Raw genomic sequence first — 24,662 nt, forward strand, 5'->3', positions numbered from 1 at the left:
CATCTACTGCACCAGCAAAACCCACCACTGCTATACGTGAAGGTTGGACCTTTAATTCCAAATTCCTTCGCTCTGGCACCCTTGGCACTATTTTTATGTGTGCTGAATGTGATCCTTTCCCTATTCATCCTCACTAAACCCACGTATTCCAACCAATCTGATCTGTCGGGTTTCTAATCCTGACTTGACAACACAGATCTTATCAGACAACTGGGAAAACAGCATCCTTGCATTAAAATACACGCTGGTTTAAGCCTCTGTGCACCTATGCCCCAGATGATACTATGCACCCCGTCGCCTGCAGCAATCCTAGCCCACCTCCAAGGTCTGGCATGTAAATAGGACACGTATAAAGGGGCTTTTCCATACTGCAATCGTGCACATATACACATCTGACAACTCCTCAAAATGCATATTGATTACCCGCATAGACAGAGGATGATAATACAACACATTAGTATTGTTACCAATAGAGAGGTTGTGCTGTTATGAACATTACCACAAAATTACACAGTAACTAAGCAAAAAGCAGCTATGCCACCGTAACAGCAGGAATTCCTGGGACAACTCTCAATTTTTCATGGCTCTTTGGATGAATACTGTACTTACATAGCACAAATACCTCTAAAAATCAAAGAAAAATTCAAATACACAGATACCCTGTGGAGTTTAGGCATCTGCTTTTTTGTACTGCTTCCTACATGTTATTTTGTTGTGGATAAATCATTCTCTGCCCTTGACTGCAGCGTATTAAGAAGCAGAAATGACACTATGAAGTCGACAGTTTGAGTAATAAGAAATCTAGAGAACCGTGGCAAAACTCTTGCATGTGCACGACCTCTGCTAACATCAGTGTGAGCTACACAAACTTGAGCAACAGCAGAAACTGCCCTTTGCAGCATGGCTAGGCAAGAAAAAATACAGCAATCTCATTAATTCTTGAGAAGAATGGATCTCCTTTCAATGCCCTTTTGTGCCCAGACATGTTTGTTAATAGCAATAAAAAAAAATATCCACCCTGGAAATCCTATCCTTTTTTTTTTTTTTCCATCCATAAAATAGCAGTAGAAATGCAACCTTCCCCCGGACTGCCAAAGTACTTTGGGGTGGAGATGGAGGGCTCAGGATTTGGGAAAAGCAGGAGCGTCGCCTCCAGACGAGGTCAGCGAGGGGGGTCACTAACAAATCGCAATGAACAACTTCCATCAACTGGAAAATGACCTTATGACTAATAAATTATATTACACATGCCACAGTACCGCTTGACCGGGGTGAAAATCATCCCTGAGGAGAGAGATGGCACCACGTAACATACCTACTTTTAAGGCTTTTTGAAAACTTAAGTGCACAGGCCTAATGCTAACCTTCTCCAAAAGGATCAATTTCACCTTCTGAGCAAAAAACCTTTTTATCCTTGCATATTAATAGGTTAGGGTTTAATATATGACCCGGTCATGTAGGACAGATTAGTCCCTAGGCATAGCATACAGGGCTTGTCTTGCTTTTAAGTTCATTATTAAATATATTTCATATATGGCATAGTCAATACATCCCATAAAAGGGATGGGGAGGAGAGAATGAAGTGGTGAAACAGCAGTTCTACATTTCAGAGCTCCAAGATGTTCGTGAAGGACAGAGGGACCACTAGGTCACTTAAGAAACCCAGATTGGGCCAGAAAAGAAATGTGGATCTTGTGCTTTCCAAGCCACGGATTCTTCTTGCAATTCAGAATCAGCTGGCAAGAGTTTAACTGCTTAAAAAATATTTGTACAGAACTTTAAAATTCTCCATTTAAAAAAAAAAAGTTGATTGTATATGCAACACAAAGGAAGAAAATGTTGATGTTCAAACAGTGGGGCAACAGAAAGTGCAAGGGGAAACAGCAGGCTAAACCTATAACTAAACTGAATATTGCTTTACAGGTGTTGTATCTCTGTGAGTTAAATTTAGGAATATGAGGATATAAGTAGTTTGTCACAATAGGAGACAAAAAGCCACTTATGTCAAATTAGATACTTGTTTTTTTGTGAATGTTAAATCAGGTCCCCAGCTAAGAATCATCTTTACTTCTTCTCTGCCCTCTATTTCTGCTAATCCTCAAGAAATGCTCACAGCACAGAACTCAGTCATACAGAGTGGTTTTAAGACAGAGTATTCTGGGATAAATACACTGAGAGAGGCAAGCAAAAAAGACAATTCAAGAAACTCACTTGTTAGAAGGAGACACAAATGAAGCAAAAATAGTGCCCTCCATCTGCATGTTAGAAATGTCACTACTTTTCTTTCTGTTTGCAACAAATTGCTCTGCTAAGTAGGATTATTGATCTCTCTGCAACCTTGCTAAAGGCACTAGTCCGGATTACTGCAACATTTCAGTATAAATAAAGAAACTGTTTTGGATTTAAGTGCAAAGAGGTGTCCAAACCCAATTACCTTCTCTCGTGCATTCTCATAATTTTAATATGTCAAAATGTTTTTTTGTTTCTAACCTGTCCATTTTTTTGCCAAGAGCATTTTTATTACACATAAATTCTACAGCTGCCTGGAAATAGTAATTTCACGATGGCAAATGACAGATCCCTGACTGCAACTGTGCTAGTAGGGACTGCAATCACTGTTAGCATTTTCCATTATTTCATTACATCAGTTGGTCACAATTTCCCTCAACTTTATTTATGTAAATTGATCGGCCCTGGAATTTGAGTTATCACCAGAATGATGCACTTCTCTGGCTTCCTATTTCTACAGGGAAAGGATTAATAAAAGCAAATTTTCAGTAACTGGATCAGAGAATATTGCATAGAATTCCATAGTGTTCATTAACCTCCTCTTTACACCATTCCCATAGGAAAAGGTTACATAAAAATAATGCAAAGATCTCTTTAATTAATGAGAAAGGCACAAATTTTAGTTTTTTCTTTTAACTGTAAGATAGATGCTTCTTATTACAGAGATGAGTTTATTATTAAAGGACCCACTAATTCACAACATGGGCAGACTACACTGATAGAGATTCCCTTCAAGAGTGGCATTTATCTAAATTTTACAGGCGAATTAAATGAAATGGCCAAATTTTATGGCATCAGTTGCAATTAAAAACATTTCTGCCAGTGAGAATATGCAATTCTGCTGGCTGAAATCTGTATGCTCAAAAGTGGGAGTATAACAACAACCATATTTTACCTGCCCTCTGTCAAAGGATGCTCCTCATTTGCTTTCAGCTAAACAAGGTATTATGCTTTTTCTTTTCCCTAATCAACCAGAAAGAAAAATGACAATTTTAACTGCAGTACAGAGGTATTTATGTTAAAATAACCTAGCTCCTTCCTCCACCGCTTTAACAAGAGCAAGAACTGGGATCAGAAGGAAAAAAAAAAACGAAAGCTTTCAAAGAACCTCAAGAAAAAAGAGCGTTTTCAGAAAACCTGTAAAGCCAGAGTCTACCTGTGCTTTTATCTATCAGGAGAAAAGTCTTCAGTGAGTGCTCTATTTCCATGTCGTGTGCTCACAAAATGACTCCCTGAGAGATTAGCCCAGGCCATCACGAGAGCCCAACAGTCTTTCACCTTCTCCCTTTAATCAGTGACTGAAGAGGGTAAAAAGCCACAGTGTCACTCTTTGGAATTTCTCCTCCAACTTTTTTCTTTATGTTCTTTTAATCAAGGACAAAAGCCACTCTGATACCCCCTTTCCTGAAAGTGTGACTTTCAGGTGCCGCACTCGATTAGAAATGCAGCTAAGGGCTTTCAACCTCCCCGGAGTCATGGCTCAAAACCAGGAAGGTCTTGGCCAGGTTGGGAAGCTGCTGGGTAGCTCATCTCCAAACGGAGAATCGCAGCGGCGGGTTCAGCTAATCTGTTCTCCTTTCTCTCCTTTCCACGGAAAGCAGCTGCGAGCTTGGCTAAAGATCGGGAACAAATAGCTGGGAATATCCCTTAAAGGATCCGATCCGAGAGCATCCGTCTTCCCGTGCCCTTAGCTGCGGTGGAGACTAAGGATGGTCAGGGAGGCTCCCGGCTGGACGCCGGGGTCACCGCACGAGCGTCTTAGCCGCCTAATCCACACTCAGCGCAGATCATTAAACACCCAACAACAAAAAGAGCTAAGCCATTAATAAAGTGCCAAAAATATAGGAAACACTGACAGCATTTTATTTGATTAATTCCATAATAGAGATCAGTGACAACCCTTGGCAAGACAGATTGACTTACGAATGCTGCCCTCATCCAGCAAAATTACACGATTCAAATGTAATAATGGAGCTTAGAATTAACAGTTAGTGTTATAAAGGAAACATCTCCTCTAGGGAAAGCTACAGATATGCTTTTCAAAAAACTGTTATAGCATTAAAAGCCAGGCAGACGCTAAAGAATTCTAAAGAGCTAGTGGAAATCTGAAAAGCAACAACACCACCAAAAAAAAAAGAAAAAGAAAAAAAGATATAAGTTTCAAGGCACTTACGTATTGCTTATTAAGAAGAGAGATTGACCTTAAACGCTGCATTTGTGTTCATCCTGCGAATACAGTTCTGTTATGCAGCCAGAGCTCTCAGTAAGCATTATGGAATGCAATCATATAGACACAGGCACGAGAATAGTTTGGGGAGTATTAATTAAAATCAAAAAAAGTCATAAACCAGAAGAAAACCGCTATCGAGAAAGAAAAATATAACCACTTTGTTGCATCAAGCACCTGGATCTCAAATTAGCACAAAAGGACAGCAGAAAGACCGGCAAATGCATTGCCTAGAATTAACAACAAAAACCCAACTTGAACCGAACAACAACGACAAAAGAGACCAAAAAGAGAATATAAGAACAAGTCTGGGTCTTCTAAGTCACAAATTCTGTTTCTTAGCTGAAGACACATCTTGCTATGACTTGTATTAAGGTACGCATACGTTGAACGGGACATGCATTTATAGGTGGACCGTGCTTCCCAGGTCAAACCGGAACGCTGTACGGATGCAGGGAGCTTGCACTTGGATTCGCCGCCTTATTTTCCTTGCCAGCCATTCTCCCAGACTATCTCTATCCTAGAGAAGAAGAAGCTGTAACTGCTTCCAGCAAGTGCTCTCATCTACCGGGGTTTGTTAGGACAAATTGTCTCCTCAGCTCGTCACAGAAAGGGGCAGTTGCTCTCTCTGCTTCTCAGTTTTAGTTTTGCATCACAAGTCCCCAATTACCCAAGGAGTTATCCTGAAACAACTGACGGTAAATATAGGAAATCAGTCCCTGCCTTTCAGCCTCCTAGAGCCTTCTTTTCTTAATCATTGAAAGGATTGGTTTTAGTGTACTGAGTCTTAATTTGTGAAAACTTGCGCTAAGTGCTGCTGTTGCATGTTAAGAGACTGTAAATGAAATACATAAGTTCTAAAACATCATGCAAGAAATGTGGTTTCACATCTTACAGTCAAAAATCCTACTAATGAATTAATACAAGCACACTGAGGTGTAATATTGGGAACATACCTTTAAAGTCGGAACTCCTCTCCCCAACCCTCCCTCCCCCAAAATCAGAAAAGTAATATTAATTAAACTTAAGAAGTAATGAATGCACCATTAAAGTGTCATCAAAAAGATGCTGACCTAAGACAAAAGTTCAATGATACACAATATGGTCAAAAAGTCTTCAATCAATAATATACAGTATGACAACTACATCTTGTAAATTATACCCAATACTGCCGGCAGTCTATCCCTCTAAAGAATATTTGCCCCCTTTCATCCCTTCCTAACAATCAGATAATAAAATACAGCACCTATAAATAAGCAAAAAAAAATTATATATATATATATTTTTATATATATATATATTCCGAAATCATCTATTGTTAGTTTTAAAGATATGGCAATAAAGGAGTCTAAATTAGCAAACTTGTAGAAGCCATAACTGATAAAACAGCTTATTGAAAAAAGGTGGCAGTAATGCACTCTATGTGTGCACAAGTACGTAAGAAAATACACAGACGTATAAAATTGCACGCACACACTCACGCACACACATCCTTCCACACACCTCTATGCTCACGCATATACATATAGACAACAGGAGGAGTTAGAGACAAGTTAGAATTTGATTTGTACTTTGATCAGCCCTAACCTGTGCATAAAATAATGGGAAAAGGCTGGATTTCTGCAGGGCAGAATAGTCTGTACTGGGACTCGAGAGCGCGAAGGTTTTGGTTTGGAGTTTGGGCTACGTACGCCTTGGTAAGAGCCCGTCTGCTCACTGCCATGTACTCTTTTTTTTTCCACACAAAAACAAGCTTCCCACGACTAAAACGTATTTAAAATCAGTGCTTGTGGTGGGAAGAGAGTCAGTAAATGGCCACCCACAGCAGGAAAAATTCTCTATCTGCGGCAGCTCCAGTCCCCATTAGTGGTATGTGACGGCAAACATACACATAGACTATACTTAAATTGACTCCAGGTAAGTTCGACTATTCAGGTTACAGAAAATGTCCCTGAAGTAGCAGGCTGAAATGTTACTGGCCAACGTTTCTTTGAGCAATTTGTGTTTAGCGGCAGGAAATTCGGTACACAGCAAAGCCTTGTGAAATGATCAAGTACAGGCGGTTCTAAGTTGTCTCCCAAACCTCCCAGATATGAGGTCTGATCAGCGTGCTCTGTGGTTAGAGGTTAAAAAGCAGATTATAAAATACCTAGATTCAGATTTTTTTTTGTCCTGATTTGGCCTAAAATGGAGTGTATTAAACAAACTCTGGTCTGCAAAAGACCAGAATCAGTTAAAGCTATGAAACAATGTGCACTACGTGTCAATATTCTATTTCACTTACAAGAAAACACTAAGTCAGCTACCACAAATTAAGATATTTTCCTGATGTGACTTTTTTTTTGTTTTGTTAAAAAATATGTGGAGTAAATGTGTTTTTTTTTTCTTTTTAATTCAAAGTTTCAAACAACAAGATTCTTTTCTTTTCTTGAAAATATGTAGGAATCCAAACTAGTGTGTTTAGAGTCGGTTGACTGTGCAATCTCTTAGTGGCAACTGAACAGCTACAAAAAACTTTCTTTTTTTTTTCTTTTTTTTGAAAAATCTCCCCTTTTTTCCTGGTTTAAGAAGATAATAGTGTATTATCGCTCTGTAGCCATTAGATGGCAGATAAAAAGCCCCCTTTTAATATGTGGGTTCGATTTTTTTTTTTTTTTACTTTTTTTGTTTTTTTAAAGCCCACACCAAAGAGGAGGGCACAAGGCAAAGCTGTATGAGTTATTCCAGAAACTGTGGAAATCACTTAGGGCAATAATAAAAACACTTCAGGGTACAAAAAAGCTTGACTACACATTTCAGTTTTCTTCCTTGAAAACACAAACATAAATTGGGCTTAACGCTCCTTTTTTTTTGTTTGTTTTTTTTTTCGTTTTCTATATGCACCTTGGCCTATGGCGTTTTTGCCCTGTGGCCCGCAGGGCGGTAAGTGCGCAACACAATAAAACCAGTAGAGGTCCAGTTTCACTTGCCCAGCTCGCTAGAGTTGGGTGAGTTTAATCTCAAAACTCCCACTCGACGGCCTCCTCTCGACTCGCGGCCTTCTCCAAGCGGTGGATTATGTTGTTCAAGTTTGCGGCTTTCTTTTTCCTCAAGGAGTTGTCTCGCGTGTTCTTGGAGCTCGCCGCCTCCGAGAAGCTGAACAAGCTCTGAAGCGAATTGGCTTTCTGCGAGCCTGCGGCCACCGTCGAGCTCGTACTTGGCACACTGGGAATTTTCTCCGAACTTTCTTTCGGCTTGGAGGAGCTCTCCCCTGTAAGGACTGAGGTGGAGGCAGCTGAGGTAGAGGCATCCCCTTCTGTAGCAGAGTTTGGCAGCGTCTCCAGACTCTCTCCTGAACGCTGAGATCCCGGTGGAGAGCTTTGCCGTGGCGCTTTGAGCCTGCCCTCGTCATCCGTATCCTCCAGGCTCTCCATTCCCAAGTGGAATGACTCGCTTTTCTCTGAAGACCTGGTGCCCTGCAGTGCCTCTTCCCCCGCCTCGAAAGCTGACTCTGCTGGCCCTCCCTGAGACTTTGTGGTTGCATTGCTGTACTCATCCGCCTCCGGGCCGCTGGCCTTCCCTTCGGGGGGCCCTTCGGCGTCCACGCCGTCACAGCTGTCCCCCTCCGAGCTGTGCGCTGCCCTGGTGCTCCTGGCCGAAGGAGAATCGCTCGCCCCAGCCTGGCTCTGGCTTCCCGCTTGGATTTCTTCGATGAACAGCTCTCGACGGATGCGAGACCTAGGAGATACAGAGAAGGACGGGTGAGGCTGCTGTTGGCCAGTCACGCACAATACAGGCTCGCACCACAAGAACCCACAAGGAAAATTAAAAACCACCCTGTCATATGAAGCCGATTTTCCTCGGCTGCGGGACAGATGTGCTCAACTGGGTCGGTGGAAGCGCTCACATACTCAACTCAAAGCACCGGCTAAAGAGGCATTGGAGAAAATGTAAAGCATTGTCAAGATGCCCTTAACGCCATCCCCTCTGGCCATATACACCCTTTTTTATGCTTTTACGTTGAAGTAACATACATACTGCCATGCTGTGTGTCAGCAGTCCTGGACATGGCTCAAGGGGCAGGCGTGAAAGAGTCACCCATCTCCCACTCATATGGGAACTCTGATACCACGGACTTGAAACTTTAGAATATGCTGTTCCACAGAAGGGATGATTTTAAAATATGAATACATTTTCTGTAGATTCAGACAAAACACCTTGGAGACACAACAGATCTCAGACTCCTGCTAAAAGAAGCTGTGGTTTGTCTAAACAAAAAATATGCAAAGAAAAAGGTGCAAAACCAAACCAAAACAAAAACACCCAGAAGAAACCAGGAGGAGAACAAAGTCTATCATTCTGAATCTGCTCAGGGGAAGTGCAGCCTTTTGACAGCTTGTCAGTCTATGAGCTAGTCTGACTTCTGCCTTATTTTCTTATTTAAAATATCGATTTCAGAACATTAATAGTGACACGGCAGCGGTGCATGACAAGGGAATTAATGCACTTCACGTGTGGTTAAAATTGCCCTGTGTTCCACCTTGTGCTTCCTATTACATGCAGTATATAACACTCCCCAAACATCACACTGCCTATGTCATTTAACCTGGAGCTTCCCTCCCCTTCCTTCTGTTTAGCAGTTTCTATGGTCTTTACAAGCATAACTAACCAGTTCTTGAAAAAAATCTTGGGGTCTAGGTCAACTATTTCTCTCTACTGCTCTGTCCATTTATGACCACTTCTCAGATCCTAATTTGCAACCAGGATGGAGCTTCAGTAACGTATGGTCAGGAAAGAGGCACAGGAAGGGTTTAGCAAAAGTGTATCTTTGCAAAGAAAGAAAACACTATTTGTTTTATCAAGGGGGAACTGTTTAGTGTCTTCCAAATTGCAAATGAATGTCGCAGAACCAATGCCTGCAAGGAATTTTCATTTTTACCTAGACTTGCTGCAAAATCTTGCACACGATGGAAAATTACAAGATAAAAGCAGGACACCAGCCGAATACTGCATTTGCAGCTAATGGTATTATTGACTTACCTCAAATATAACAGAGTATTTCAGCAGTAATTGCTGACTCAGAACTTTTGGAGGATTTAGGGGGTCTGTGATTTTCCCTGGGAGAATATTATTCATCTAACAGAAGACCACAGGTGCTAACATTAATTTTCTATTAACTTTAATAGCATGCATACTGCAACATCGATTATCAGGCTCTATTTATTCCTGTAATCTCCCTGCATGGACATTGATCCAGAACATACTGCTTCTGTAACATTCCCCAAGTCAGTAGAAGAAACAGGTGAGAGCTTTGTGCCTGAATGGCTTTTAAAATACTGCAGCTCCAGCTCATTGAATGTCTGACCACAGCTCCATGAAAACAAGCTTGATGCCCATGGAAATCTCTGGACCTCACACTGAATGCATGGCTCCTGGAATATAATCTGTCTGATTAACCTAGTAACTAAAGCACCAAAACCAAGAAGAACTGGTGACAGTGGTTAGGGATGGTTAAAGGGTGCCAGTTTCTCTATAACAATCCATTACTCCTATTCTTGTGTACAGACAATAGCGGCTCAAATTCTGATGGATCCTATGAGTGCTTCGCTAATGAAAAGGAGTGCAATTTAACATATATTCTTATTTTTGTGTTCTCAGAACTCTGCAATCAGTGTAGATGCAAAGCAAATGACTGGGACGAGTTTGCAGACACTGCAAAATCCTTGATGCCTATTTATACTCTGAAGTGAATTATTCCGTTTCCAGCTGAGGACTTTTTCAAGTTTCCTTTACTCTGTTGAATAAATGCTAGTGCATACTTCTCCTATCGTGGATAAAAAGTTGGATTCTAATGCAGCAACCAGCTGTGGAAAGAGGTTTAAGATTAATACCAAAGGAAAAGCACCACTGCAACAGGATTCCCAAGAAATAGTATTCAAAGAAACAGCAAAACTTGGGGTGCATTAAACAACGCACAGCAGACCTTTCCTTTGGTATGGGTTATGGAAGACCAGCAAGGATGGTACACAGGGCTATGGGGACACTGGGTCAGACCCTGTTCCCCTAATAGTACATGAACTTTGTGTCGCTTTAGGGATGTCCTGCTAAGGATTTAAGAGTATTTCATGCATGAAAGCTATGAGAATGCATGTACTGCAGAAAAGAACAGTCGCATAGTTTGATTTTTCAGTGGCGGAAACCACTCGAAGCAGCCCCAGGCTCCAGAAAGCTGGAAGCAGCTCTTGGAGGTCCTGCAGACTCAGCAACACATCTGGGAGCAGGCCCAGATCCCTTAGTGCTACCAGGCCCGTGCTGCCCACCAGGTTATACGACCTTGTTTATAAATCTTTTATTTTGTACACAACTGTCAGCAGCTAGTCCACACGAATGTATAGCGTGGTGTGGCTGAGCACGCTGATCAATCATGACTTGTCATGCTTTCTCACAGCACGCCTAAACAGGGGATCTCATGGCAATGAGGGAGATGACACATGCCACCAGTGTTCCCTCATCGGGCTGCGTAAGTGAGAACAGCACATTTTGCTGTCAGGCCGAAGGGAATGTATTTTCATAGGCATCCCTCCAACTTGTGTATAATTGCTTGAAAGCGGGAATTGCAAGAGAGGCCTCTATTTGGAGAAGTCTGAAGAGTGAAAGAAACTACTTCAGGAGCAAATCCAAGTCAGTAAAAATCAGTGTAAATATGTTGCATTTGTTGTAATATATTAAACACTGGAAAACTTTTAATTTATTTTGCTACTGTACGTAATACTTCTGAGATACCGACTTAGACTGTGCCTCTTCTGCTTCAGTAACTCCCCTGTTAAAAGCTGAAAAGGGCTAAAGTGGAAAATACCCTTTTAATGTTAGCAGTTTTCTAAGAACAAACAAGTTTAACAATCAGCCTATGGTAATTAGGAACATTACTGGCTTCACGTGAAAGAGCAGAATGGTTTTAAATCTGTTATCTTAACTGCACTTGTTCAGTACTCACTGGCACAAATTTCTTGGAGAAAAGTCTGCTGAACTAATTAAGATAGCCAATCCCAAGCACAGCCAAAAATATTTATTCAAATACTTTTAATTCTTACATGCCATTCCAGTATTGTTTATTTTTATTGGTGTCTTTACGTCAAAACCTACTTCAACTGTGCAGATGTTAGGAAGGTTCCTTCTAATATGAGTAAGATAAACAGACCAAACTCTTGATTTATTTCAGTATGACTCAATGGTTTAATCATGAAATAAATAAATATCATCATAATGAAATAAATCTCTATCCACATCTGACTTCAGGGTTATTTATTTCTCTGCCCATCATGACTGTGCAGAACTTCCGAGATGCAGCACACAGTTTTCCCTATTTTCAGAGCTCACTGGCCCAAGAGCTGCAAGAAAATCCAATTTTTGGTCTTACGTCTGGAGGATGTAAAATGAAAAGTGCCTAATTCTGATGCCATCCACTAAAAGATGCTTCCAAGTGCCCCCACGGAGTGGCCCAGGCACACGTTTTACACATACACACATGTATATCGGCATATGTATATATTTGCATATGCATGTAAGAAAGACCAGTCTTGCTTATTACAATGGAATTATGATAGTTAATTATGATGGTTAACATGATAGAGGACTTTCAAATCACTTTTTAGTCTTAGGCCCGCACCAAAAGCCAGACTTTCTGCTCAAAAGCACCACTTAACAGCACTATGTGAATATTTCTATTCCTGAGGGATGACTTAAAATCAGTCTATAGCATTAAGTGTGAGTCAGAACCTCCCTGCTGGCAAAATGGTTCATTTTGTACAACTGTGCAGATGCTGCCTGCTGAAGCCGAGCAGCACCCTGCCAAAGCAAATAAAATAAATGCTCCCAGGGAGCGATGGCACCGCGAGGATGGGTACCTGTAATTGTGGAACCAGTTGATCACGGTGCTGGTTTTCAAGTTGAGCTGCGTGGCGAGTTCCTCAATGGTTTTTGGTGATGGGTATGGCTTTTGCTGGTAGGCTCGTTTCAGAGCTTCCTTCTCCTCCGGGGCCAGCACGACGCGGGGCTTCTTGAGCTGGTGCTGCGGCTGCGGGCTGGCTCCCTGGCTGTAGTCGATGCCGGCCGAGGAGGACTCGCAGGACTGGCTGTCGCTCACGGAGCTGTGCCGCCGCTTCATGTAGGCTGCGGGAGAAGAGCGGCACGTCAGCCCCGGCTGGGCACGGGCACCAAAAACCCACGGGGGCCAAACAAACGCGCAGGCTGCCAGCGCCGCGGTGGGCGCAATGAGAGATCAAAGCGAACGCGGGAGGGATATGACAGGCAGGGAAAGAAAAAAGAAAGGAAAGGAAAGACAGCAAATTGACTGGAAAAAAAATGTCAATTTTCTGCCTTTCCACTGAAAATGGGGCAGGAATAAAAGGGTTCAGTTAACACAGCTTATTTCAAATTCACTCTTACATGAGGAGCGGGCTTCCACACAAACACCTGATTAGGCCGGTTACACTTCAGCCCTGGTGTTTTTGCACTAAAGACCCAGGGCCTCCGTCTGCAGGGAAAACGCGGCGGCTGGAGGGAGCCGCAGCGGCGGCCGACACACGATGGCGCTTGGAGCCCACGCGATGCCGTCCGAGGAGGCCGGCGGGCGGCTGTTGCTTTTCCTTTGCTCCTGCACTGACAGGTTGTGAAAGGAAAACAGCCCACGGTGTCTTCCTCCCCTACGTGAGGCTCTTTTGAGAGCGAATACACTTTTAAGAGAGCCCGTGCTGTGCAGACGCGGCTCGGCGGGGCTGACACGGCCTTCTGCTGCCGCCGCCTCTCCTCCCTGCCAGGGCCTGGATGATCCTGGCAAATCCAGTGAGAAGAGAGTCCTGGAAAATGATGCCGTTGACTTGACTGATCTCCGCCAGGCTGAGGGCAGTGGGATTTACCGCGCCCGGTGGGCTCATGCACCGGCACCGCTAATGAGGGGGCTGCAAACAGCCAGTGCAGATGAATCTTGTCAATAAAATATTTAATGGCCTGTTAAATATCTTCTAGATATTTAAGGGTATAGGTATTCAAGAGCTGCAATTTGATAACCTCGCCTATTATGTTCCAGATTACACCAGGCTGACATCAATCAAGCAGGCACTAAATCTCCAGCAGCTCTGATCGGAGCCAGGCAGCAATGTGGAGCACGTCACCAGGGCCAGCAACCAAATCCTTCATAAAACAAATTTCTCTCTCCCTGCAGCTCTGCCTTTAGGCCCAGGGCATACAAAGAATAAAAATTCAATGCAATTCAATTAACTAAAATGCTGAAAACCCTTCTCACACGAGCCAACTTCCCCTGGCAGAGCTCCCAAAGGACTGTCTAGGTCTGCTGTCTCCAGTGGGTTTCATCATCCCGTCCTCTCCGTTCCGTGGAGGGGATGCTGCGTCATACTATTGCTGGAGTGAATTTCCAACGCGCTCTGTAACCTTTGGGGGTATCTGCATGGCCCTCATTTTGTTTTTCTTGAATATGACAGATTACCTGTGGATTGCCTACTGTGTAAGATCGCTGATACGGAACAGAATGCAAGTTGCTCATGATCCATCACTCTGCCACGGCACAGTCCTGCACACGTTTGAAATAACTAGAAAAAGGGAAGCTGTTCTATATTTTTTTCTAATAAATTCTATTAAAAAGTCATCTATTTAAGTTGTTCCACAAGATGTAGGATTGCGAAGTGATTACTGGTAAACACATTATTTCAAGGTGACCTTTTGGCCCTGTTTTTGCAGCATTCAAGGAACTGTTACAGCCTTCAACTACAGAATTAATCATTCTAGCCATATAATCTTAAATTTATACGAGGTCTTCAATCTCAAATACTCCTTGGTGTTATTTCAAACTTGCACTGACATCCCAACTATACACCCGGTACTCTCGTCTCCTTCGATAACACAGACACCACGCCTGAAAAATGGCATCTATCACTTTAGCAACGTCCAGCAATTTAGAAAAGGACATGAGACAAAACAGAACATCGCACGGAAGAGGGAAGAGGTGTTTAGGCTATCTCGGAATGGAGTTTCTGGAATTTGGTAAGGCGGCGGAGTTAAGAGCACCCTCCCGTGCGTGGGGACGCTCAGCAGCTCTGTGCTCGCTGCCCTCCAAGGGAAGGTCTTGGTGTCAGCACAGTTCCCCTCTCCACACTCACACAGGCAGCTCAGGCCAGCACCCAACAGCAGAGCATGGAGCCTTTAAATGTCTCCCTAAGCTAAAAATAAAGAACTCTCACTGTTATACAACCAATTATTTTTTTTCTGGATAAAATATATTATCGGAAAAAACCTTCCATTGGGCCAAAGGCATAACTCTGGCACTTGCCAATGTGCTAAGCAGTGCCTAGGCTTTATGCTTTAATGGCATTTTCCGGAAACTTTGGATGGTGTTCATAAGAGCTTTTACTTTATAGTTCTGATTTTAAACATATGTGTTGAATGTAGACAACATAAGGAGATCATTCAGCACATTTTCAGTGACAGAGAGGCTCAGACAAGAATCCAAGTTGAAAACATACTTGATTTTTGGAGCAGGTTTTTTGGTTTTGCTTGTTTTTTTTTTTTTCTTTCTTTTTTGTTTTTGGTCTATGGTTGATCTCCATGTCTCGGAAGACCAAAAGAGAAACCCAAATGTAATCTGGGGAAAGGTCTGGACCTAAGATCAACTTGACAAGGCCAGCTCTATCCTCCGAGTTTTACTTCTTCTCCTTTCTTGCTGCTGCAGACCTGGCATCCCCAGTCCCCCTGGAAAGACTCCCCAGCATGTGTTCAGCCACAGATGATGCAGATGCTATTGCAGAACTAGTGCTGCCCACTGAGGTAAATCAGAGCCCCTTTTAATACGATTTTTGTCTCATGCAGTATTGAACAAGATTATTAAAAAGTGAAATAATGGGGAAATAAAGGGAATTAAATTTTCTCCTGACAGCAGGCTTCAGTACAGTGCGGTGAGGAGTGCGATGTTACCAGCAGCACGCGTGGTGGGAGACTGTAAGAAATAGGAATGAAGTCTTCCCAAGCAGGAAAGATGGGGCAAAACGTCTCAGCCTAGTGAGTGTGAACCTCCATCTTCCCCCAAAGAGGTTACTTAACGTATATTGCAAATTTTCAGAACCTTTTAAAATGGACATTTACAGCATAAACTTCAGACTGGGAGAAGAGCAAAAAAGATATATGCAGCTCACCTTTATCATAATTATCAATTTACTCCCTTAATAAAATGTGGCAGAGAAGTAATTGGTAATAATGTTTCACTGGTAAGAGATACAGTTGCATTGTTCTTTAACTGACATTAGCTGAAGGGAAAGTTAAATTCTTAATGTGGCTCTAGAGCAATTTAAAAGGTTAAATCACAGAATCCTTACCTGCATGAAAGGATTCTGCAGAAAATACAGGCTTAAACTCACTTTAGGGCGCGCTGCTCGAGGACTGCACTTACACAGCTCAGGAGCTCGGAGAGTCTCAAATGATTTATAGCCTTATCTCTATTCAGGTGCCATCTATACAGCATATGTATTGCACAGTATTTGATAAGAATCCAGTTTAGAAAATAGTTCTGAAAGGATATTGTCGGTACTCCTTTTAAATTATTTTTATTTTATTTCCCTACATTATGAGGGATATTCTCTTAGAGGCTATAAAAATCCAGCTAGTTGACAATTTTATTTCTGCCGTATTTCTAATACGGAAAAAAATACCAAGGCTCCCTTTGGTTTACAGTTGTAAGTGAGAAACCCAAGCGGATTTTACTCCCAGTGGAAGCTCGCACACAATTTGCAATAATATTCTGCACTGCACTGTATTGCAGACATTTAATGCAACAAGGATTCGAATTTCTTCTTTTTCTGCTGTTTTCCCCAGCAGCAACCTAACTACAGCTTTTAATATAATCACGAAATTCTTGATCAAATGCGTTAATGCTTTCAGGACATCAGTCAACAGCAGTTCTTTCAGTGCACACGATTAATACTGTCTGTACTAATATCATTAAGGAATAGCTCTTGAGAGATGTATATATCATTAATTAGTTAACTGCTGATAATGACAGCCTACGAGTCTCTCTTTGTTGTAAAAATCACATGGACATAGTAAAAACAGGGCTCTGAATAACCTCTGTTTTTTAGGGATGAATTACATATAGAGTAGGCTGAATTCTCAGGACACACTCTCTAGCTGATACTCACACTTGAGATCCAGCCCCTTTAGGCAAGTCTCTCTCAGCACAGTCACCTTTCCCCAGCCCTACAATGGCTACAAATTAAATTAAGCAAATGATTCTCAAGTAGTGTTTTATAAAGGCTGCATTTTCCCTTCCTCCTTGTGACCATCAGTGCTGGATGGCAAGAAGCTCTCTCTGGAATTGGCGCTCGGCAACTCCAGCCCAACATCTGTGACCAGCTGCAGCAGCATTAACTAATAACCCAAAGCCAGCTCCCAAACTCACATTTCTCATTTGGTAAGGCAAGTTATCAGTGATACACCAGGGCCTCAGTAATTAATCTATAGGAGAATCTAGCCATGATTTCCTGACAGCTGGCGAGTACTCAGGGTTTGAGTTTTTTTCTGAGATGTATCTCCTGAAGCTAGCATCAAATTAGGCTATGAAAAAGCTGTCGCAAAGCCCCTTGCATCGCCTTTATAATCCTGGATACTGCCTGTAGTATCTGCCTATACAGTACTGGATACTGCCTGTATACTATTTATAGAGTATTTTAAAAGAAGATGGTGTTTTTGAACTACAGGAAATCCGCAGTCTGCTCCAGGTTACCTTTTTTCTCCATTCGCTTCATATCCATCAGCTTCTCCACATTGTTGGGATCATTGAGCCACAGCTGCATGCGGACAAAGGGTTCCCGGCCCTTCAAACTCAGCTTGTGCCAGGGCTTAGGGCGAGCCAGAAGGTCTGAGACGGAGCCTTGTGTTAGCCCCAGGATTGTCTCCCCAAACAAACGTTGACCTAATATGAAATTGAAAATTGACATTAAAAATCCAACTGATTTTGAAAATCACATGTAATCACTCAGACTGAGACAAGACTAAGCAAAAAAATACCCCCAAAAACCAAAAGCAAAACATGACTATAAGATCATTTGCCAATTATTCTTACTTCAGAATTGCTTGAAAACCCAAGAGAAACACTTAGAAGAATAAAAACTCTCCCCTCACTAAAGGTCTACATATTAAGCTTTAGTTTAATCCTTGGGCTCTGACTGTGGCAAGGAGGGGAGCTCAACACCTTTGGGGGTCAGGACCTTACAGTGGAAACAGGGCACAAAAAATAAAATTAATGAGACGATTAAAAGTGAACCAAACTTTTGGTTAAGCAGGCAACTTCAGGGACAGCAGTGAGGCTACTTAGTTCTTATGAGGGAAGGTACTGTAACAGCTTCAATGCAACCCAACAGACAAACATCTCAAATAATCCGTGAATCAAAACCAACATAAACCCCTGTTCAGCAACAGTTTTATTAGTGTCCTCAACGACACTAACAAGACACTAGCAAATATTTTCTGTGTTGTTATGTGATTGCTGGCTTTCTAATAGTTTTTTAGCAACTGTACATAATCCCATTTTACAAAACCAACTTTTTAATATTCTTAAATAACCTCTATAGTACTTCTAGTTAAGAATACTTTATCTATCTCAGTTGTCTTTCAAAACACTATAGTCTACTATGGTATGAACTACATATGATTTCTACATATACCATTCCTATGTGCGTTAATAATTTTTTATAGTTAGGATCTAAGTTATTAGGACTATGGAAAAATTCTGTGGAGCTTCAACCCAACCATGCAGCTGGTTCCCTAAAAGCCTCACTTCGATGTTCCTCCTAGGCTAAACTGCCTTGATAAGTAACAGCTTCTGTTACAAGACTGAGCCTGGAGTCATCAGAGCCATAACGGGTGATTTCTGAGGGAATTGCAGCTATTGTGCATTTTCCAGGTAACCCAAAGATTGCTCTGTCCTGTGTGTGCCCCTCAGCTGCGTGAGCACCCTCACGGACACGCGGTGCGTAAAGCCCTTCGCTGCTTCCCACGCACACGGGTGTGTGATTTCGTACGGGGTGAACAAGAGAGTCTAGCGACCTCTAAAACTAACCCTGTCCTTGGCTGCTGGAGATGAAAGAGAAAAATAAATGCAGAATTTTCTTAAGTTCCAAAACAATAAATGATTTTCAGCTTAATGGCTTAAATACAGGCTTTCTTTTCTTTCAAACCCTCAGTATCAGGAAAATCTGGAAAAAAAATTGCAATTTGGGGTCAATTTTGGATCATCATTATTCTAAAGTTAACCTATTTCCTCTTTGTCCGTTTACCTTGAAAGGGGCCAGCTAGTTGCAACTAAATGCTAGTACTGAGATAGCTACCTTAAAAATCTCCCTTTTTTTTTTTTTTTTCCTCTGTAACGAACTTTTCCCGCTGTTTTGCATCCCCTGGGGTACCCAAGCTGCCCCGTGAGCAGCTTTGCTCTCAGTGGCCACGAGGGCCCCTACGGCCGCTGTGCTGTCCCCTTCGGGCTGCCACGATCGCCCGCATGGCTCTGCCGTAAATCAGAGCAGGGAACTGACCTAAGTCACACTAATCTATCAAAAATAGAGTGGTCCCTTTCACTGAGACCAGCTGCCTGCTCTGGTTTATCGTGTGAACACACAAACAGAAATACCATTGTGAATTAGCAATTCTGGGGCAGGAATAAATGGCCCGGAGCAGGTATGAGCAATGCTGCCGAAGGAAATAAACTGCAAACTACAGCCTAAATATTTTAAATCCAGAAGTGGAAGGAGGTAATATCATGTTCAGTGGGTACTATGGGCAAAGCTAAAGATGTTTGTGCTATTTAATCTATTCCAGGATACAGCAGGACAGGTTCAAACACCCGAAAGACTCCCAAGCTGATGAGGAATTAAAAATCATTCTCAGGAGGTAGTAGGTGTATCACAGTCAATCTTCACCAGAGAGCTGTTCATGACTCCAATATTTTTAGGAACAGTTTTCATAAAGTTACCTTTAGTTCCCCCTCTTTTTGCCTATTATCCTTTGTGCATGTTCCCACTGATGCAGCTCCTAAAGGACCAAATTTTCTGTAAATTATGATAGGTTCATGGCCAGGCCCGGCCTATACTGCAAAATCCCCCCAACACTGCAATTTCTCAATAGCTCTCTGCATTTTCCTCCCTCTGTATCTAAATGACACGTTGTCCTGACATACATATAACGATGACATTCAGGGCTAGGAATACTAAAAGCTATGGGAGGAGAGACCCGCCAAACATGTTCTGGTTTGCCAAGTCACCTTAAATAGTTTCACACAATTGTGGTCTTTAGTGGCTGATGTTATTTGAATGACCGAGAGCCACCAAGACTTGGCCTAGGGCAGGTTCACAAGGCCCTGTGGTCTGAGGCAGAGAAACCTGAGCACCAAGTCAGCCTGGGGCACTAGCACACTGAGGGCGCAAAAGGAGACATTGAAACTGGTTCCACACCTAATGCAGAGTTTGGGGCACATTTCCTGGCTCTTCTGCTGCTTTTTAGGCTTGTCAGCCACACTGTAGGAAAACAAAAATCATGGGAAATAAAAAAGACTAAGTAAAAATGGCATCAAAGCAAATGTAAACAAAAAAACTTTTCAAGCCTCTCTGGAACACCAGAGCAGGTACAGCACTCAACAGCATTTTGCCCAAAAACTAGGGGCTGGAACCTGCTAACCCTTGCCATGGCTTGTGGCTTTATTTCTACACCAACTCCACTGAACAAGCAATCACGGGCTGCTCACACCAACGCACACGACTGGGCAGTTCTGATGGGCTCGGTGCGACACACTCTCATGCATGAGTACGTCCAGAATGCGCTCATTCTCTTTCCTTTTTTGTTTTCCCCCCAAGTTTTGCTGTATGAGACCTTGCCACCTCCCTTCCCTCCATGCCCAATAATCTTCCCATTTTTAAAAATCTAAGCCATATTTCACCTCTGGAGAGTGATTCGTCCAATCATCTCAGGCATCTGCTTTGAACGTCTACATGCAGATGAGATGAACCCCACGCTAAACACCAGAAGAGGATATAGGTAACACTGAAGCACCTTTACTACCTTCCAGCTGGAGATGTCAAAAAACTCCAAAGGGCTTCCCAACGCCTTGGGAGGGACGGACGTGTTAAGCGGACAAGAACCTAGTGACTTATTCAGAGGCACTGTGGAAATATTAAGTGTGGATTTCCCAAACCTGCCGTCCTCACATCAAGTTATCCCCTTGGCCTACTCCAAACGTAGTCAGTTGTATCAACATTACACTTAATTTGGCACCCAAAAGCTCATCTGCAGACAAAAGTAGCCTCAGCTCTGTAGGTGTTTAAGCAAAATAACTAAATGGCCCCAAAGATTTACCTACAGGTTCATATAAACCTTGATGGAGTCTCAATTCACCTTCTAGCTCTGCAGGCACACCATGCTTCTGCCTCTGATGCCCTTTGCTTTCCAGCCATGCGGGGACTCCTCTGCTTCACCTGTGCCTGAATGCTGGGGCCCTAATGGAGCACTGGGGAATCAGCAGGTCTCAGGAGGGCACTTCACTGCCTTTGGGATTTTGGTGGCCTTTACAGCCCGCTGGGCTGTATTTAGGGAGCTGGGAGCACTATCTGGCTGGTGAGCCAGAAGCAAAGCTTAAGAAAAGCAAGGTTGTGATGACATTTTGTTATGACGTAGAGCACTACGGTCTGAAAGAATTTTCCTACTGGGTTACGAAAAATTCTTCTTAACCGATTACAGTTTAGGCCACAGCCCAAAGCAGGTATCCTTGTCTATGGAAACATAACTTAAAAATCATCGCACGAACACGTCCTCTTTATTTCAGCAAAGATGAGAATAAAGCAATTTACCAAGATTGTTGTCCGTTAGCACTTCTTTGACCCTTTTTGTAATGCCATACGTATCCAATTCGGGTGACATAGCAACCAGTTCTTGAATGCTGAGGGCTGAGTGGCCAGACAGAGGCAAAGGTGTTGTAGATTGGGATTCGGAGGCGGGTGGCTCACTAGATTCTTGTGATTTGCCATCCTTACTTGTCTCTATCGCAGGACAGGGTTGCTGTACCAATTCCGTCAGGCTCTTCACGGATTCGCTGGAGCTCATAGGAGATTCAGGAGCAGGGCTGCAACTGGCAGAAGTCTTTGGAGTGCTTTCTGGAATTTAAAAGAAAAGAAAAAAAAGCATGATTGTAGTGTTTTGATTGCAGGATATTTAACTTTCCTTCCCATTTAAATTCTACCTAGTTAAAGAAATGCCTAAGAATGCAAAATGCTACTTGTTATGCCTGGGTTACTGAAAGACTTCTTCTTAAAAACAGAGTTATTTTGTAATTCTACCCTGGGTCATCTCTGCTTTCTCGTAAAGGCAAGATGTACAAATATGAATAAATAAATAAAATTAGGGAGATATGAAGTGCAATACTTTGTAAGGTTACAAGAAATGTCCTTGGGCAGGAAATCTCATGGTCTAGCTTTTCTTACATTCCTATAAGAATTCTCTTACATCTACTACTACAGACTAGGTCAAATATCTTTTTGTGCCTAATAAGAAACTCAGTTAACCACGACGCTGTAGTATCAGTGAAGGCTTTTCTAGAGATGACACAACTTATCTTGAGAACGTTGCTGATTCCATATTTTGTTTCATATAATTTGCATCACATTTTCACACTTCCCTTTGCCCAGAAACAAGCATGAATTATATTTTAATCTTATGTTGTAACAAAACAAAGTATTAAAGAATCCAACAGGGAGACAGCGTATCTGGAGACAACAAAATGTTACTTGTTTTGTTCGAAAGAAAGCTTTCTGAATCTGTTAATTTTTCCAATGGCAACTTATATGCAAAATACTGTTTCCCTCAATAAGGTCACATTTCTCTTTAAATGGAAGTTGCTAACTGCTTCTTGCAGAGAATCCAAACATCTAAGGCAGAGCACAGGCCGAACTTTTCTTTTCAAGCAACAACACAGTGAGAACATATCGAGAAGCACAATCCCCTACAAATGATAAAGAATGCATTAGATTTCTCCATCCACTTTTCCCTTTCTGGGGCATCGCTTCCTTCTGGCAGTCCCCGTGTCGTTGATTTACACAGTTCTTGCACCTATCTCGGGTTCATCTCCAGATCTCTGGAGGACACTTAGGAGTCCAGCCCACAGCAAACCCTTGCTCTGTGTGACAGCAGTGGCTGTTTTGCTGAGCACTGCTGCACCCCTGCAACAGCAATTCACTCGGTGGCGCCAGGTCCTATCACTAGCAAAGCAAAGGCTAACACCAAATTCCACCTTTTTTTCCCTACGTTTGTTCATTTTCCAGAACACTATCAGATAATTGCAAAATATGCAGATCATGCAGCATGGAAAGCACAGCGCAAATACTACGGCAAAGTGCTTTAGTAAAAGCAGGGTTCAAAAGAAGCAGGGCTCATGGTAAAATGCTGTTTTTCAAGCTAACAGAAGCTTTTACGATGTCTTGTTTAAGAAAGGTTCCCTGACACACTTACATAAAGTTATTCTCTCAAACCAAGCAATTGGGAATCTTTCCTCAGTGCTTTATGAAAGATGTAAAAGAGGCAGATAAAAAAAGAAAAGCTAGGTTCCTATAAATCTTTAAAGCAATATGGATCCTACAAATCTTATTTCTTTTCTCTGCTTCACCCTAGGTCATCATACAACTGAATACCAAACCCAGCAAATGTTATTTTTGTATCAGGAGCAGCAAAGGAATTGTACTGTAAATTTGCCCTGATTCACCCATGCGAGGGACCAATTTGGCAGATCATCCATCTTGCTCACTGTACACTGTCAGGGATGGCATGAATTCCCTACATGATAAACAGATTTCTTCGCAGGTCTGTGTCCTTTAACCCACAGCAAGGTCAAAATTATGGCTGCCGAGCTAATAAACCGCACGGCGCTGGTTCAAGTTCCCTCTAATTTTGTCCCTTGTGCCAGCTTATACAAATCTTACGGAATAACTAGAGCAGCTGCAAATTTCCTATACAATTCCTCATCCGTGCGCCGGGAGTGCCGGAGCGTCGCCGCTCCCCGACGCACCCGGGGCTGAACAAAAGCCCCCCCGAACGCGGCTCCTTCCCTCTCCCTTCCCTGCCCCGTCTAATTATGTAAACAACAAAGGTAATCTATATTATCATCTATCATCAAAATGCTCCACGTTGCTCACATAGCAGCTTATTTATTTTTTATATCGCGTATCAAGAGCTCGCTGGAATTTCATTTTTAAGACCAATCTGCTGCTTATTTACTTAAAAAGGTGGGATTATGTGAATCTAATTTTGGAAGGCGGTGCAGATGACAAACTGTTTTTTCCTCCAACAAAATGCAAGTGTACAGTGATTTCCAATGAGGCGTGCGCTTCAGATCTCTCCAGATATGCTCCCTGTTCATCTTTAGCACTTTCTCCTTATGGAAAAACATTTCTGAGAACACATAAATATTTGAGGAAAAAAATCCATTATTTGGAAAACTCAATTCAATAATCAAATACTGCAAACATTTCCCGTTAATCTATTTAAAAAATTAAACAGACATCTTGAGTACAAGTGACTGCCGACAGAACAAAGGGGAAAATTGAATGTATTCACTATTACAGATTTAACTGTCAATCTGCAGTCATTTTGTATGTTTTATGAAATAATTCGTCCGTATTCATTTCTCCCAAGCTCTCACAGAACAAAGAAACAAATTCAGGATATCTGAAAAACACATATTAAGATTTCAAAAGTAGCAACTGAATATTTTCAGTGAAAATAATACAGTGAGAGTGTATTTCTTTACATGCTCTCCTTTATTAACCCCAGTCTTCACTTAAAAGCAGCACTGAGTTAACAGTAATGCAGTTTTTAAGGGTGTGTAACTGATGCTCACTGAAAGCTTACATATGTTTGCATTTAGGGAGAAAATCATTTTGTCAATATGAGCCTAAAATTGCATTATGACAGGCTATGTGTGTCCCATCATGCACAACTGGCCTACCCCAATGTCACCAGTTAGTGAGAAAGTCAGCTTGATAAATTTCAGATAAACTTCACTTATACCAAAGGGATGTTGCATTTTATTTAAAATATTTCCCTGGGGACTTTCCTAGAAAATTTCCTTTTCAAG

At 42.1% G+C, this 24,662-nt stretch overlaps 1 protein-coding gene across 6 annotated transcripts in view; it reads right to left on the reverse strand.

The window, feature by feature from the left end:
• The window catches only part of CUX1 (cut like homeobox 1), a 236,915-nt gene that overhangs the window by 17,407 nt on the left and 194,846 nt on the right, over positions 1-24,662 (reverse strand). For 5 of the 6 annotated variants that reach the window (XM_088530090.1, XM_088530089.1, XM_088530091.1 and 2 more), the window contains 4 exons: positions 21,388-21,690; positions 17,280-17,468; positions 12,400-12,664; positions 4,422-8,233 (listed from right to left, as the gene is read on the reverse strand). The exons of the other annotated variant lie outside the window; for it this stretch is intronic. In XM_088530090.1, coding sequence (XP_088386216.1) covers positions 7,516-8,233; positions 12,400-12,664; positions 17,280-17,468; positions 21,388-21,690 — 1,475 coding nt within the window. In that variant the 3' untranslated portion in view covers positions 4,422-7,515. Of the gene's footprint in view, positions 1-4,421; positions 8,234-12,399; positions 12,665-17,279; positions 17,469-21,387; positions 21,691-24,662 lie in introns of those variants that run through there. 6 annotated transcript variants of the gene reach the window in all.

Source organism: Tinamus guttatus, unplaced genomic scaffold (assembly GCF_059628265.1).
Source record: "Tinamus guttatus ecotype Peru unplaced genomic scaffold, ASM5962826v1 Tinamus_guttatus_pri_ptg000356l, whole genome shotgun sequence".
In the NCBI taxonomy this organism is placed as follows: Eukaryota; Metazoa; Chordata; class Aves; order Tinamiformes; family Tinamidae; genus Tinamus; species Tinamus guttatus.